The sequence below is a fragment of the Aspergillus ibericus genome (assembly GCF_003184845.1).
Source record: "Aspergillus ibericus CBS 121593 unplaced genomic scaffold BO80scaffold_82, whole genome shotgun sequence".
NCBI classification, from domain to species: Eukaryota; Fungi; Ascomycota; class Eurotiomycetes; order Eurotiales; family Aspergillaceae; genus Aspergillus; species Aspergillus ibericus.
The window spans coordinates 21,546-37,187 of NW_020292180.1; the positions used below are offsets into that span (position 1 = coordinate 21,546).

At 52.9% G+C, this 15,642-nt stretch overlaps 6 protein-coding genes across 6 annotated transcripts; 2 read left to right on the forward strand and 4 right to left on the reverse strand.

The window, feature by feature from the left end:
- Positions 1-258: 258 nt before the first annotated feature.
- On the reverse strand, positions 259-2,690 carry BO80DRAFT_506327 (putative C6 transcription factor; the record flags this gene model as incomplete). Its single annotated transcript, XM_025724540.1, has 3 exons — positions 2,516-2,690; positions 1,558-2,419; positions 259-1,509 (listed from the first exon to the last, which is right to left on the reverse strand). Exons 2-3 carry the CDS (start codon positions 2,410-2,412, stop codon positions 259-261), a joined length of 2,106 nt encoding a protein of 701 aa, XP_025569511.1. The 5' UTR covers positions 2,413-2,419; positions 2,516-2,690.
- Positions 2,691-2,970: 280 nt separating this feature from the next.
- On the reverse strand, positions 2,971-4,801 carry BO80DRAFT_369429 (putative MFS transporter; the record flags this gene model as incomplete). Its single annotated transcript, XM_025716391.1, has 3 exons — positions 2,971-3,610; positions 3,664-3,919; positions 3,973-4,801. 3 exons carry the CDS (start codon positions 4,799-4,801, stop codon positions 2,971-2,973), a joined length of 1,725 nt encoding a protein of 574 aa, XP_025569512.1.
- A 2,972-nt stretch (positions 4,802-7,773) lies between these two features.
- Positions 7,774-9,070, forward strand: BO80DRAFT_394529 (uncharacterized protein). Its single transcript, XM_025717286.1, has 2 exons — positions 7,774-7,894; positions 7,951-9,070. The coding sequence occupies exons 1-2, from the start codon at positions 7,858-7,860 to the stop codon at positions 8,919-8,921; spliced, it is 1,008 nt and encodes a 335-aa protein (XP_025569513.1). The 5' UTR covers positions 7,774-7,857; the 3' UTR covers positions 8,922-9,070.
- Positions 8,998-9,657, reverse strand: BO80DRAFT_430077 (putative tubulin-specific chaperone Rbl2). The gene is made up of 3 exons (XM_025720627.1): positions 9,432-9,657; positions 9,278-9,364; positions 8,998-9,204 (listed from the first exon to the last, which is right to left on the reverse strand). Exons 1-3 carry the CDS (start codon positions 9,597-9,599, stop codon positions 9,103-9,105), a joined length of 357 nt encoding a protein of 118 aa, XP_025569514.1. The 5' UTR covers positions 9,600-9,657; the 3' UTR covers positions 8,998-9,102.
- Positions 9,658-10,125: 468 nt separating this feature from the next.
- On the reverse strand, positions 10,126-12,295 carry BO80DRAFT_419521 (flotillin domain protein). Its single transcript, XM_025718313.1, has 7 exons — positions 12,145-12,295; positions 11,990-12,089; positions 11,614-11,935; positions 11,513-11,558; positions 10,947-11,464; positions 10,667-10,897; positions 10,126-10,600 (listed from the first exon to the last, which is right to left on the reverse strand). The coding sequence occupies exons 1-7, from the start codon at positions 12,147-12,149 to the stop codon at positions 10,398-10,400; spliced, it is 1,425 nt and encodes a 474-aa protein (XP_025569515.1). The 5' UTR covers positions 12,150-12,295; the 3' UTR covers positions 10,126-10,397.
- A 1,551-nt stretch (positions 12,296-13,846) lies between these two features.
- On the forward strand, positions 13,847-15,633 carry BO80DRAFT_497931 (elongin A domain-containing protein). The gene is made up of 3 exons (XM_025724105.1): positions 13,847-14,054; positions 14,123-14,199; positions 14,275-15,633. The coding sequence occupies exons 1-3, from the start codon at positions 13,997-13,999 to the stop codon at positions 15,232-15,234; spliced, it is 1,095 nt and encodes a 364-aa protein (XP_025569516.1). The 5' UTR covers positions 13,847-13,996; the 3' UTR covers positions 15,235-15,633.
- Positions 15,634-15,642: the final 9 nt, after the last annotated feature.

Sequence of the window (15,642 nt, forward strand, 5' to 3'; positions counted from 1 at the left end):
CTGAACGTTCAATAACAGACAGCCAGCTCTCGTGTTACCCATGTTAGCGTCGCCGCGTAATCATTGCCCGGGCGTCCGAGTGACACATCATCCAGGGCCTGCCTATCTGTGATTCGCGCGCTAAACCCGGGATCGCAATGCAGGAATCGTAGCTTGCATGCATACATGGTTGGCACAGCCCGACATGGAATCGCGTGTCGTAGAGAGAGCATTGATCTCATTTGTTCCGAACGCATTGGGAAATCAACGATGTGGTGATTAGAGAGGCCCAAACGGAGCTAGATCGCCACTATCCCACAGACCCCCCGATAGAGTTTCGAGGGTCTCGAAATCCGGCATCCAGAACGGACTATCCTCTTCGAGATCAATCCAAGGGGCGATCTGCAGGGCCATTCGCACGCCATGGTCCTGACTGGTTGGGTCTGCTTGCGCAGTTGGGTTCGTATCGGGCGCCACGCCAGTGGTGGAGCTTGGATGATGGTCCCTGAACATTCCTGCATTGGTGCCACCGCTGTGTTGGGCCGTCATGAGTTCTGCCATACCCACCTTTTTGGATGCGTCACTCCCCTCTAACTTCTCCATGGCTGCGTTGACTAGCAGCTCGAACGCGTCGCGGTATTTCTTGACCCATTCGGCTCGTTCGCCCATGACGAATAAGACGGTCGAGCAGGCTCGGATGTCGTTGCTCATCTGGACTGACCAAACGTCGCTCGTGTGCGTCCAAAGGGCATACAGCAGAGTGATCCCGGCCATGAAGATGGTCTGGACGGCAAGGAAGGAATGGCCATACTCGAGCGTCTGGTGTAACCTCTTGTGGGTCTGGCATGTATTTCCGGCCGCGCGGAGACAGATGTGATAGTAGGGGTCCGAGAGAGGAAGCGAGGGGAGGAATGGCTGGATCAGGAGTCGGAGGGCTCGGTTATAGTGCAGCATTGGATAATCCAGGTCAGATCCGGTGAATCGCCGCAGGGCTGACTCCCTCCACTCCTCGAGTTTGAGGAACAATCGGTCCATCTTCGAGCGTAGAGTGTGCAGCGGTCGATCAGCCCGATAGATCTTATGCTGGATCTCCGAGTCAATACGGCGGAGTCGCATGAGGAATATGGCAAAGGTCAAGGTGGTAATTCTGGTGGGAGTAGGCGCGGCTAGCAAGGCTGGATCGTGAACATCGTCGTCGACATCGGCTGGCAAAGGAAGGTCGATGTGTCTATCTGCAATGCTAAACGGACGACCCAGTGACATTGACACGACGCGCTCCAGGTAATAGACAGTCCAGAATAAACGCCGCCGCATTTGCGCAGTAAAGGGATCCATGTTGATCTCATTTGCCTTTCGATGCAGCCCTAGATCAATAGCAGTGCGCATGGCGAGGCCCACCATGTACCACATCCCTTGGCTGGACGCAGAGCGAAGGTGATACACGATCAACAATGTCATAGCTACAATGTTTTTGACAGATCGCATTTCACACATAGATGGTATTTGCTGCAACCCGGTCATGTAGAATCGCTGACGAGGTCGTTAGCAGAGGGTCTCCAGACAAGACGAGCAACACACCTCTGGTGAGATATATGTGTAATTCTCACTGATCTGAATTGTTGTAGCTCCGATCGCGTATGCGAGATACAGCTGGAAAATGCCAAATCGTTCCTCCTTGGTAAGTTCCTCTCGCTTCTTCTTCGCCAGGCGCCAGCGGGCCTCATGCAGGCGCCACAACTCCGCGCGGTCGAGAAACGGGTAGCGGACATGGATCCGGGTTAGATAGGCGTGGAGGATCTGTGTTCCCATCTCATCGTTGGGAGGTTCGCTGCCTTGAACCAACCCCTCCTCCACTCGTGGCGGTCGAAGTCGATCACTGCTACTACTTTTCTTCTCCCCGCCCGGAGGCTGCGGGGGGAGCCCCGTGGTTCCTTGTCTCGCTGCAGGCCCAGATCTGCCCGCAGCTGCTGTTCGTGTGGAGGACAGAGCCTGGTTCCACACCGTCGCTTGGACCATTTCCCCCAGACTTGTAGCTAGGGAGAGGCCTGAGCTGGAGCCCACGTATGCAGGTGCCTCCGAGGAGTTGAGCGCCAGGAACCCCACCAACTCCCCCACAGCATTTTGATCAAGACCGGTTGCCGGGTTATTCGGCGTCTCCGGATTCTGGGGGGACAGGAGGGCAGCAACTGGATGGGCGACATGGCTGCTGGCCCGGCTACTCATGGGTCTCGAATCCAACTGGGACTCGAGATAGGCGATGCGGTCCTGCAACGCACGGGTGTATCTACCAGTGTCAGTAGTCAGTACAACGACTCGGCCAAGGTGGGGGAGACGAGGAATCCCACTCATTTTGGACTCCGTTCTCCTGTCGCACGGTGGCTTTGTCACATAACGCCCCGGCTTTCTGGCAGTTGGAGCAGACGGGATACTCATTGTCACACTAACGCGCAACCATTAGCACGTGTCCTGACACAACATACTGGAAACAATTACAACACGAATCGGTCTCCATCGATAGGCGGATCCGTCTACTAACTTTCTGCTTCCTAGTCTTACAGCGCGTGCATGCCGTCCGGCCGCGTTTCCGGGGGTTGTAGTCCCGAGAAGGAGAAGAGGTTTGCGTAGGTGTCGAAGAGCCCGCAAGATCCATTCTAACTTTTCATGGTTGTCCACGAGTTGGAGGAAGAGAGAACTAGGAATGGAGGATGAGGGATCAGCGCACGAGAGATGTCGCTGACTCGATGGCTCGCGTGGGTGGCAGCTGCCGTTCAAGGCGCGCCCGTGCCAAGCCCTCGCGGCTCGCCCCGCCAGTTAGCGTCTCGAGCCGAATCTACTATGGTACTACATTTCTACAGTCTATCGCAGTACGGAGTACGGAGATCTGTATGTACGAGAATTTCTGACTTAATCGCTGCAGCACATTTTGTATTCCGCTCAAACGCCATCCATGCCGGATTTCATCATGCATCAAATCAATGCCTCCTTCCAAGCTCATGGCTCCGGTTCCGCTTTCGCATCCCAGCGCGTGGCTGTCTCCGTCTCACTACTCGCCTCAGATTCCAGCACCGGCCCCGCTTGGGCTTCAGTATCCTGGGCAGCAGCCTGCTTCTCGGACTGTTCTCGCACCTCCTCCTCCCGTCGCTTCTCTTCCTCCTGCCTCTTCTCTTCTTCGATCTCATGCGGATCCTTGGGTCTCTCCAAACCTCGGTCGCGGAGGAAAAGGCATGCACCCAGACAGAGGCCAATCAGCGGGACCTGCAGGATGAACACCGAGTGGGATGCTTTGGCATACGCGCCAAGAATCTGATCCCAGTCGGCGTCGGAGATACCAGACCTCGATGGCAGCGAGTAGGACGAACGCGCGATATCCTTGTATCCTGCGGGGAGATTGGATCGCAGCGTTGCCTGCAAGAGTGCAGCCGATACAGCCAGACCGCAAGCACCTCCTAAGCAACGGAAGAAGTTCCGGTCCGAGATGACGACGGCTCGCTGCGACTTGGTGCAGTGCGCTTGAAAGGCCACCAAGGTCGGCTGGAAGACGCCACCAACGCCTATGCCAGTGATGGCGACGATGACAGCAATAGCCGCTGGGCTGGTGTGGCGGTCGAACAGCAGCATTAACCCGGCTCCCCTTGAGGGTGGTCAGCAGATGCACATGGGACGAGGCTTGAGCAGATCGCTTACAGTGTCCACAAGAAAAAGCCAGCCCAAATCACCTCTCCGTAACGTTTCCGCCGGGAAATGTACTGGCCAGAGCAGATGGAAGACAGCGATTGACAGGCGACCATTGGAGCTGTCAGTGCAGCCGAGACAATCGGAGACCAATCACGAGCATTCTGGTAATACAACGGCAGATAGTAGAGATAGGACTGGTAGACAGCTCCCAGAAGGAAGCTCTGCAAGAACAGAGCGCAGATCACCTTGTTCTGGAAAAACACCACTGGCCATAGATCAGTCACTCATCCTGGCCTTGCGTCTGCATTAGTGACATACCTGGAAGCATAGGCAACACGGCTACTTTCCATTCGATCAAGATGAATGCAATTAATGCGCAACCCCCAATTGTGAGCATGCTGATGACCATCGCGGAGTCCCAGTTAAAGTAAGAGCCGCCTCCCGAGATAGGGATGAGCAAGAAGATGATCCCAATGGACGACGCCAGGATACCGTAAAAGTCGATCCGGCGGACATTCTTCCGGAAGCTCCCTTTTTGGGCATTATTGGGAATCAGAAGATAACCCACGATGATGGAGCATGCAGAGAGCGGAGCTATGAGCCAGAAGAACCCTCGCCAGGTCGAGTCCATCACAAATGCTGCAGCTATGAACGGACCAATAACGTTCCCGAGTCCTAGAGCTGCACCCAAGATTCCCTGATACTTGCCTCGATCCTTGAGGGTGACAATGTCCGAGACGATGATCATTGTCAGGGAGGTGACACCACCACCAGCTACACCAGCCAACCCTCGAAAGACATAAAACATTGGAGCATTCTGAGATAGGCCGCACAGCAAGTCGGCAATACAGAGGAGACCCAAAGCGCATAGATAGACTATCTTTCGGCCGAAAATATCAGAGAGTCGACCATACAGCACCGTGAACATGGTGTTCGCAATGAGAGACGAGGTGCCGGCCCATGAAATGGTGTCCTGCGCATTGAGATCGCGCGCAATCGTGGGGAGAGTAACACTGATGCCATTTTGATCAACGAAGGTGATAAGTAGGGAGACTGCCAGACCCGCAAAGACAATCAGTAATTGCCCGATGGGCAAGATGTTGGTCTGGTCATGCAGAGCCTTCTCCGCTGCCTGTTGCCGATTCATGGTCTTGTGCAGTTTATGCCGATAACGAACTTGACAAGGGGGTGATTCTAAGCATATTATTATAGATAAGATGGATAAGAAACTGTTCGATCCGGTAAACCAGTTTCGGTCACGATAATCGGCGGCGATTCAGGCCCGGTAGGTACAGATTCGGTTTCAGGATATGCGCAAAATCAATAGGTATATGTAGCAATCAAGGAGAAAAGGGCAGTTCTGACCCAACCAGCTGTCTTATCCGATCTGTGTGACGAAAGCTGCCGGAATGCCATCGCATGCGTCCTTCGAGTCTTTATCAATTCAGATCCATAGGGTGTCGGAGGCACCGCCGAGGGAGGATTTGACCGAGACCCAACACGATTGTCAAATGACCCACTCATCGAAGTTCACGGTCGTTATTGGCTCTATTACAAACTCGGTCATGGCCACGGCATCATTCCGCGTCGGGCTTACCAGGCTGTTGGCGGATCGATGCCAAAAGTGGATCTCGCCCGTCGGAGGTGGCCATCTCGGCTGGTCGGACATCCGATAAAAAGCTGGTCGGCCCAATTGCCGAACCGCGATAACATCATCCGCGACTGAGCCCGACCAGGGAGGCCGGTTGGATCTCCCTCAGAAGCCTGGTGCTGGCTATGTCATAATATTGAACTCAACTGCCAAGCGTCAATCGGGTATCATAGCGTTAACCCCTGCAAGCTGCAGCCCTTGTCCCTGACCCACGCTCAGCCAGTCCTGAGCACCAATGTTGACAGCCCAAACGTTGTGTTCGTAATTAGCCCGGCTAATCGTTGGGATCAAGGGGTATTGAGGGGCATTCAACTGCAGTCGATCCTTGGTGCGTTCGATACTATACACGCATGATGACGAACAGTCGCGATTTTGCATGTAAGGAGTCTCCAGCTGAAGATGAATTGCCAACGTCGAGTAATCTGCGCTCCAACAATCATCCTGCAGAGCACATTGTTCTGCACCAAAGTGTCGGAACTTACTCTACTTCGTACCCGACCCTGAAGAGGCACGTCACTGGGGTTATTTGCAGGGGTGTTCGCCGGATATCCAGTCAGGCTTGCAGCGAGGGCTCGAATGTTGTAGATAGACAAGCCGGGGCTGGTGATAATTGTGTTAGGGGAACGCAGATCGGAGCAATGTCTCCAATGCCCTTTGCGCCTCCTTGAGCCGGAAAACAAATCCTGGGCTCACCCCCAACTCTACGCAGAACTATGGGTGTGCATGTGCAAGTGGAACTTCCAGGGTCCCTGCTGTCCAAGGCTGTTGTACGCCACGTGTACTTGCTGCAGATGTACCTTCAAATCCTGGGCCACCCCCAGCGCGGCTATTGCCATCACTGCTTTGAGCGGGTTGTATCGAGGGGCCCCCGCTGGTGGAAGTTGCGTTTTGATTAGGGCCGGTGTGCGGGGGCAGGTAGTGCCCACCGGTGATGTTCCCATGATTGGGGAAGAAGCTCTGGTTCAACGCCCCGCAGGCGTTGCAAGTAAATTCGATTTTGAAGTTTGTTAGGACTAGTTGCGGGTTCGCATGTTGTCCATCGTTTGGAGGCTGGGTCTGGTTCTTTGTGCGCCCAGCCTCCGGGGAGGGTGCCTGGTTCGAGGCAGGCACCGAATAGGAAGACTGCTGGGAATTGACAGTGTGATGAAGGCTATGGCTTAAGGGTAATGGATCCGGTGGCGTGACTTCAGGGGGTGGTACTGAGCGCGTAGGCGGTCCTTGATGATGTGCTGGAGGCGCTGGCTGCACAGGCTGACTGTGAAGTTGCGAAGCCGAGATAGCTGGATTCCGATGGACCTCGTTTTGAGGGATATTGTCCATCATAGTCGACGGGAGGGTGTTCGTAATCCATCTTTGGCCAGAAAGACCACCAAAGTTCGAGCTATCCGCCTGACTCTCTAACGGAGGCGGCTGGCTATCCTGTCGGTCATCTCCGCTAGAGTCGTGGGTGTTGGTCCCCTCGCTCTGGTTGTGTGTTTCTCGTTGCTGCAGCCGAATGAGAGCACGTTGCGCTTGTCGCATGGAGATGTCATAGCCATGATATCGCTTCACAGCGTCCACAACATCTTGTGCCTTGATCTTGTTCTTCATGTCGAATAGCTTGGGTATTTCAGTCAGAAGGAATCGCACATGCGAAGCCTCCGATCGAGCCGGTGTTTTCGAGGTTGAGGTTGCATTGCGCCGACAACTATGGCTGTCCTGAAGGCTGCTGATGTAAGTCGAATTCTTGTTGGCGCGGCAGACGACCCGGAAGTAGCAATTGTTCGATGACCGACAGCCTATCACCACGCTCTTTTTGTTGCTTCTTGTCACTCGCAGCTCCCAGTGCTGTCTCACTGAGATACTTCGAACCAATCCTTTGAATTCCTCCAGGGAGCTGAACCGTTGGCCCACATGGAGCCCTGAGTACATCTCTGCCATCACAATGAAGAGCGTTGCCGCGAACAGTAGTACATAAGCAAGTCGGTCCCGACAATGGTTTCCATCAGTAGTAAGACATGCGTTTCATGTGACTTTGAAGACAGCAACAGATTCCTTGGACTGGTCGATTCGGCATCGTTCGCGTGTAATAATGTGAGGGTCCTTAGATATTGTCTGACGCAGAGACCCCAGCTCCGACAGCAGCCAGACGAACCAATCAGGCAAGTATAGATTAGGCCAATCTGGAGCCTCCGCCAATGGAAGGGAAGCAGCCAGCAGCCAGCAGCCTGAGGAGTGGGAGTCGTAGCTGAGTAGAGGCCCTGGGAGGGCCCTCGGCCACGCAGCAGCGGTGAAATCGAGGGGACCGGGAGTGCCGGGGAAGAGGGGAGCGCAATGGCATGCAGTCGGAAATAGGAGAGTGGACGATGCCCGCATTAAATCGCGGGAGGGAAGAGCAGCTGAAGTCGGCTCCCGCCTAGCGCGGATCCCCCGACCGCTCGCATCGGCCGTCGTCGGCCTTTTCCCTTTGAAGCTTGCACCATCTTCCTTCGGCCACCGAGAGATCGCGATCACCTTGGACACTCCCGACGTGGTTCCCTTGACAAATACCCGGATTTATTTTTACGACCATAATGACGTCGTATGGTCTACTGGATCAACCGGACGAAGGTCGAGTGGTTCTAGAGCGAGTCCCCGTCCCTTTCATCGTACTAATGCCCTCCCAGATGGACTCCACAAGTCCCGCCTCTTGAACGTCGAAGAAAAACCATTCAAGCGGATTTCGAAACGCCTTCTGAACAGCGATTCTATTGTGGTATCCAACGCGACGCTCCCTCCCACCCCTCCGCCCGATGGAGCGGACGACGATGCGACAGCAGCGGCCGAGGCGGAGAAACAGAAACGACTCGAGGAATGGCGCCATTTCCGTGAAGACGTCGCTTTGGACTTTGCCGCATTCGAAGGCAGTATTGCGCGCATCCAATTCGTCCTGACAAGTAACGAAAAGGAGCGCGAGCGATATGCAGCTGAGAAGCTTCGAATTCTTGATACAATGCAATCGGTGCGCGACAACACAGCAGACTTGCGGGTACAGCTAGAGGAGGCACAGCGTCTGCTGGCCCTGCGCAAAAGCTACGATGAACTGGCGGAGAAAATTACCAGCAACCGGCTCTTGAAGCCGCGAGAAGATCAACAAGCCAATCTACAAAAACTACAGGCGGAAATTACCGAGCTGGAAAAGGAGAGCAAGGAGTACGCACAGACATGGGGAGAACGACGAGAACAATTTGGCCGGATTGTGGAAGAAGGAATGCAGCTGCGTCGTCTCATCCGTGACGAGAAGGAGGAGGTCGAGCGTAGAGAAGGCATGCAGGAGGGAGAGGACGGAGATGACGGGGATGTCCCCTCGAAAGGAAAATCTAGTGGGGCTAATACTCCCCGTCACGAGTCCGACAGTCTGACTCCTTCTCAACATGGTCAAGATGATCTTGGCCGATCGCCTGCTGGATTGCAGGTGGACAGGGCGAGTACAGCCGGCGCAGCATCACCCTTACGACAAGTAACCGCAGTAGACGACGAGAAGAAGACAGTCCCCGATCAGGACATTACGATGGAAGATGAGGGTGAGGTGGCCGAAGAGCTGGAAGAAGGAGAAGAGGTTCAAGATGACCGTGCAGATAAAATGGACACTACCTGATTATCGGGGAATTTTTCTACCACTCATTGAGCAAGGAGTCCGGTCGGTGGCGTTCGCATTAGGGTGACTATCAAATCACGTCAATTTTTTGCTTTTATTCAGGGGCAATTTATTAAATATTTCCTCATGATGGGGTTAAGTACATGTGCTAGAGACATAGGAAATAGGCCCTCTCGGCTTCTCAGGCGATCTCCCGCTCTGCCGTCCTAGCTTTGGCAATGGCGTCCTTCGCAGCATTGATATGCTCGACATTGCTCTCGGAACCTTTCTTACCCTCCTCGACCTACAATAAAAGCTAAAGTTTAGCATTCCTGACAATAATAGCATTGTCCGGCCTGTCAAAATTTGTCACTCACCAAGAGACTATTGAGCTTGGCTATGGCGTCTTCAATCTTCTGTTTCAATGACGGAAGGACATTTTTGGTTTCTTCGAGAGCCCGATGCTATCACGACCCTTGTCAGCGATCACCTTCATAGACCACCACCTATGGCATACACCGTAACACTCACCTCTTGATTAAGGGTATACTCCCTGTTTTCATCTTCCTCGCTCTCCTGAGACTCCAGCTTCTTGATCCTCTCCTTCTGCTGCTGCAGCTCGCGGTGATACGACGCCTCTTCCTTGACCAGGCGCAGGACAGATGCCGTGACGATTTCCAATTGCGAGCGAGGAGCCATGATGATCGACGCTATTGACTCGAAATTAGAAATTATGGTACTTTTGCTCAATTTGCTGCGGAGAATTAACAGGAGAATGGCAGGGAGTTTTTCGGGTGATAAGCATAGACATAGGGCGACTGGAGCCGGCCCAACTCAACTCTTTGAATCATGAATGACCCAAGGCGGGGAGCTCCATCGATCCGCTCCTGTCACGGCAACTCCGATGGGTGCAGCACATGAGGGATAGTACGTACCTGTCGGAATGTGTTGGTCGAGTTATTTTCGGTCTAAATTATTTGATTGAGGCGCGGAGTATAAATTTCACGAGTTCGATGATGCTCTGGACTCGGTAGGGGGGAGTTTATTGTGTAATGCTGCCCTCACTCTTCTGCCCCTCCGCGATGATGCTATAGAGGAGTTGTTTGCAATGTTTGGCTGGGTGGGGGATGATTAGCACGTGACTGGCGAGGGTGATGTAAACAGAGAACACAACCAACACACTATTCATCTCATCACCTTTCTTGCAAAATAAAAGCAGCATGGTATTCATTAGCTATTTGCTCACTAAAGGGGTACTAGTACACATAATGTTGCTAGTATCCTGAAAAGTTTAATCATCAAGCAAAGCGTATAACCTAGCAACTATGCCCAACCAACCGGTCGATGGCAGGACTGGCACTTCTCTGCATAAAACACGCTGGGAACATAGAAACCTACAGTATATGGCAAATACACAACGCAGAGAGCATATATCAACTGCTGCCTTCTTGCGTTCTCCCCGGCAATCACATTCCTAAACCTCATGCGGGCACCCGTCTAGTTGTTCAACAGCATGTCACTGGTTGGGCGCGTCTCTTTGGGGAGCGGGCTGTTCTCTGTGCCATTGGGCTTTGGCATCTCCGCAAACCAGGATGGAGGGGCGATCCCTGTCTGTTCGTGGATTGTGCTTAGAATGGGGGGCAGACCCTGCATGATGTTGCGAATCGCTGCCATCGAATCCCGAGAGCCGCTGCTATTGTCTGTTTTGATGTCAGAACATGTTATCCTGGTCAGCAGTACTTGGGAAGGAGTCAGTCGATACTTACCTCCGGTGTTCCACGAGGTAATCTTAGGCTGAAGGCCACTGATGGCACGGCCATTGGCATCGGCCAACCTCTCGTAAGTCCCGGTCTCCATCATTCTGTATTGCAAGAACGCCTGAGGACCACCGAGGACGTCAACAAGAGCTCCATATGCCTTGGCCATCTCAAGGGCCCCTTCAGCTTCCCGCTTCTGAGTATAGTAAGCTGCATCTGCTTCTTTGCTTTGGCGGTAATCTGGAAAGTCAGCAACGGCCAGTCCAAGGGCCATCAAAGAACAACTTACACGCTGCATCGGCTTCCATCCTTTGCTTATACAGTTGTGCATCGGCCGCCTTTTGTTCCGTATAGAAGGCAGCATCGGCTGCTTCCTGGGCCGATTCACGTTCGACCTTGCTTTTGGTGACCTGCTCGGCGCGGAGACGTTCCAGCTCCGTCTCCGCGCGCTTGGTTTGAACCTGTTTCTGCAACTCGGCATCTCTCATTTCCTTCTGGCGCTGAGTGGTGATCTTATTCAGTTGGATACTATAGTTGAGTTCTGTTTTGCGGTTCTCAAGCTCCGAGTCTGCCTTGGCCTTTTCAGCTTTGCGTTGTGTTTCCAGAACTGCAGTGTCGGCGTCGATTTTGGAGATCTCCTGCTTGGTTCTGCCCTGCTTCTCGGCCTCTCCGATTTCACCTTTCATGCGGGCCTCAGCAACATCGATCTTGGCCTGGTTGAGGGCTCCTTCATGAGCCTTGCGACTCAAAAAGGCAAAGTATTCACTTCCGGGGGTATCTTGGAGCTCTTTGACGTTGGCGTTATAACTATCGTTTGTCAGCTGATTTCGTCTGTCTCAGAGCTCTCGGTCTCACATCATTAACCCAAACTGCTGCAATTCATTCTGGACATTCTCAATAACTGTTCGAACATCAGCATATACAAAGACCCAGTCAGTGTACAGGTCGTCGCTCACCTTTCGTCTTAAAGACTTGCCTCTCCTTGAAGATCTCCTCCATGGACATGCTAGAAACGATCACACGAGTCTCGCCTTCGATGATCCCCCGAACGATATCCTGAACATGGTTATGCCTTGCTTTGTCTGTCACGTCCTTCGCTTGGGTCGAAGAAGCCTCTTCCGCGCATCCAGAAAGAAGCAGAGCATATTTCCTTAGCGCTGCTTGCTCATTGTCGGGCCCGATCGTGAAAACCGCCGGCAGAGAAAATTGCAGCTTCTCTATGGTCATAGCCTGTAGGCTGAGTGAGAAGTCATACGGGGCGACGGAAATCCTAGCACACTGTTGAATAGAATGATTAGTATTGCTCCTCGCGCTACCCGGAATCCGTCATACTCGCTGCCATGGCATCACCAAGGCCTTCTTGCAGATCTTGATATCGGTGATCCCGGCTCCAGTGAGCACGAGATACTCACTGGGTCGAGCGATCGCGTACCTATGGCATGCATTTATTAGATACAGTGTCGGAAATGCACGTCCGCGAGACTTACCACATTGTTGCGGTTTACGGTATATGAAGCCGTTGGTATATGAGTGCTCAAGAATCAATTGAGTCAAGTTGATGATATCAACGATCCAAACTAACTCTTCTGAATATAAATATGTTGGAATATAGATACAGATATACTGTCAAAAAACAAACCCAAAGACATGAAAGAAAACAACAAGATCTCGGACGCTTCCGCCGAGTATTTAAATACCTATGTCAACGTGATTACATGATGTCCTTCGATTACTCCACCACTACGGAGTATTCAACGCCTTGTCTAGATATCCCATGACACCAACGGGGCGCAGTCACTTTCACCATATGACTCCCATTGTAAAGTTCCGCGGTTGCGTTTGGTTGTCACCATTCTGTCAACCACGGATGAACTTTGTTTATGTTATATTTTATGGCTACAGCCGGGTTGGTGGCTCAGCTTACCACTTGATCATACTATGTTGTCGTGTATACACTGCCTTAAAAGCGAGGCGATGCAGACGCCCCACGGGGCATAACTCGCCCGGAGCAAGGCTGCGGAAGCCACTTCCGCAGCAAACAAGAAGCTTTGTTCCATAAGACAAGGCTATAGACTTCTTCCGGGCGTATGATGATATAAGCCATTCTGAGCGGATTATAAGCGTGGATGTCAGTTACTATCTCGCTCATTCCTACCATTCTCTTATACGTTTTGTCAATATGTTCAGGCGTCAGCCTCATCACTGCCCCTTACTTATGCTTGATCACTGCTCGGGTCCAGCATCATTTGATTTGGGGGGCCAGCTCCAAGACCTGTTTCTACCGGCCAGATTGAAGGCAAGGCTACGCAAGGCCCCATGTAAGGCCCAACCACCCACCGCGTTGGACTATGGTTTCTATCAGTGTCGTTCTCAGCATTCGGATCCGGCCTCGCAAAGTAATAGTATGTGACAAAGGCCGGAACTTACAATCCAACTACGCCTTTAAGAAATAGACATTGATGTCCTCGGCTACCAAAAATTTGATGATGTCCCGATTGCCATGCCCCTGCACTGCCTCCACCTGCGCAGTGCTAGCTTTCTCTCATAGAAAACTATAGACAGCAGAGGACTCAGCAGTTCTATGTACTGTAGGTATTAGCTTGACAATCACCACATTTTTCCTATTGGCGGCGGTCGGTTCAACGATGGTCAGCTTCTCGCTTTGGCCTTGCGACGCTCCTTGCGATAGTGGTTCCATCAGGTCCCCCCTCGCCTGGTAAGCATCTTGACGACGTGTTTCCTGTTTTCCAAAGCTGCACAACATGCTACAAGTCGGTCGTCATAGTAGTTCAGCTTGTCGCTCATTCTTGTACCCAGCAAGGTCTCGATAAATTCGACATGGCCTCCGTAGGTAGCTCAGAGAGGCTCATGGCGTGGTGGTTGTAGCTGGAATGTCCGGGGTAAGCATGCTAGGAGACCCAGGAAGTATTGTGTGAAGAAGTGAATTGAGCCTGCTTTAGTCACCAGAGCCTTTCCGGATGAATAGACTGCTTCATGGTACCATCATGAATCGCGATATTGATCGTGTCTTATCGGACCAGCTGATCGGAACCCCCCCCCCCGGGCGGTGTCACCCGCAGCCGGCAGTAAACCACGCCTCCGCCTGACTGGGTCCAGATGAGCCAATGAAATCCGGTGACGCCATCCCGCCGCCTTGGGCCTGACGCAGGCGCATTCACCACGTACAAAGGGCTCAATGGCCTCAAGCTCATGGCTTCCTGATTGCCGCTGGTCATCTCCCATGCCTCCATCCGCAGCCTCTCACTTGTCCCTTATATATGATAATTCTTTCATGTCAGCTTTTTGGTTATTTTTTGGTGCCCATCCCGATCCACGATCATGCCGCCGCCGTCCCTCCTGCATCTCTGCACGGCGACTGCGATTAGGAACGTGAAGCGTAGGCAGAGCCCGATCTACCCCTTAATACCTACTCGGACGATACACTGACTCTGTATACTTATTTAGATCTGAACGATATCGGAAACATGCCCTATGCGCTTGCTCGTCCATTCCTACTCAAAGTGGAGAGCCCCGAGAAACTGGTGAGTCCGCGGACCCCCGTCCAGCGTCAGTGAATGACTACCCCTGGCTAACTATCGATCTTCCCCACATAACAGAGATCTCTGGAACTGCAGTCCCCACACCTTGTGCGAGATGATGAGGAGCTCTGGCTCGAGTTTATAAAGCGAGATATCCCACGATGGGAGGAATACGATCTGCCTGAGAGACCCGATTGTTGGTATGACGTATATTGTGACCTTCGGGAACAAGTTCAAAGGGCTTTGGATGAAGATGCTGAAAAGCTGAAGCTGGCTCTAGATGGCATCAGCTCGGAGCGCGAAAAGCACAGTGCGAAATTCGTCACGGATCGACGAATCATCGGTCTTCCCCGTGAAAGGCCGACCGCAAAGCAGCGATATGCTTCCTTCGACCGAAGGATGGGTGGGATTGCTCCCGTCTTCTCGTCTAAGACCGGGGCTGGCCCCTCAGACCCTATGGGGTCGCCCGCCTGGACATTTGGTAGACCCCAGGCTCCGCGAGAGACCAAGAAGAAGAATAGTATCTTCACGGCAACAAGGAGGAATACCGTTCTGACTGTGCCCACCAAACATCTCAATAACAGGGCGACCCAGGTCAGACAGGCCCCCCGCGCTTTGATTGAGGAACACAGGCGTCCTGCTGAGCCCGCTGTCCCTCGGCGACAGGAGACCCCAGCTCTGAGAGCGCCCGGTCGGTCGCGGTCGCAGGTTAGTACTGGCTCTGTAAGCCAGAACAATCCGATAGTCAATTCTACTTTGCGTGAGAGGGAAGCCCGTCTGCGAGCAATAACCTCAGGACGGGCCACGAACCCGCAGTCGCAGTCGCCTGCTGCGACCAGCAAGCCGGTGGGAAATGCACCGACATCACCGCCTACAAGGAATCCGTCCGAATCTTTAGCAAAGGAGGCGAGATCCCAGTTGAGGTCTGGTGTAGAGGATACGCCAGCATCCCCGCCGCAGCCACCCCGTCCTGCAGTTGTTCGGAAAAGGCCTGCTCCAAGCCTCTTCATTCAACCCAAGAAGAAGAAAGTAAATTGACGGGACATATCTTGCAACGAAGTCCCCTTGCATCGTTAGATATACAGGATCACCATTATTCATAGGATTGGCGTTCGGCACCAGCGCGGTCTAGTGCACAGGTTGAGTTGATGGCGTTTTGCAAATGATACCACTGAAGGCTTTCTTTCGTTTACTTTTCCTTTCCTTTTGGACATCCCAGACTCGAGTCAGGCGCGGTAGCCTTTGCATATCCGACGGGGACCTCTATCTAGAGGGCCATATCGCAAACGCATGGCGAGTTCTATACATGGGATGTTTGGTTCTCAAGCACCCCATTCTATATTCTCTGGCTCGTCCCTACACCTTCCCTCCGCCATAGATACAGATGCCACAGTTCTAGCCTAGAAAGCTATAGATATATAATACCCATCCACCAGGACAACGATT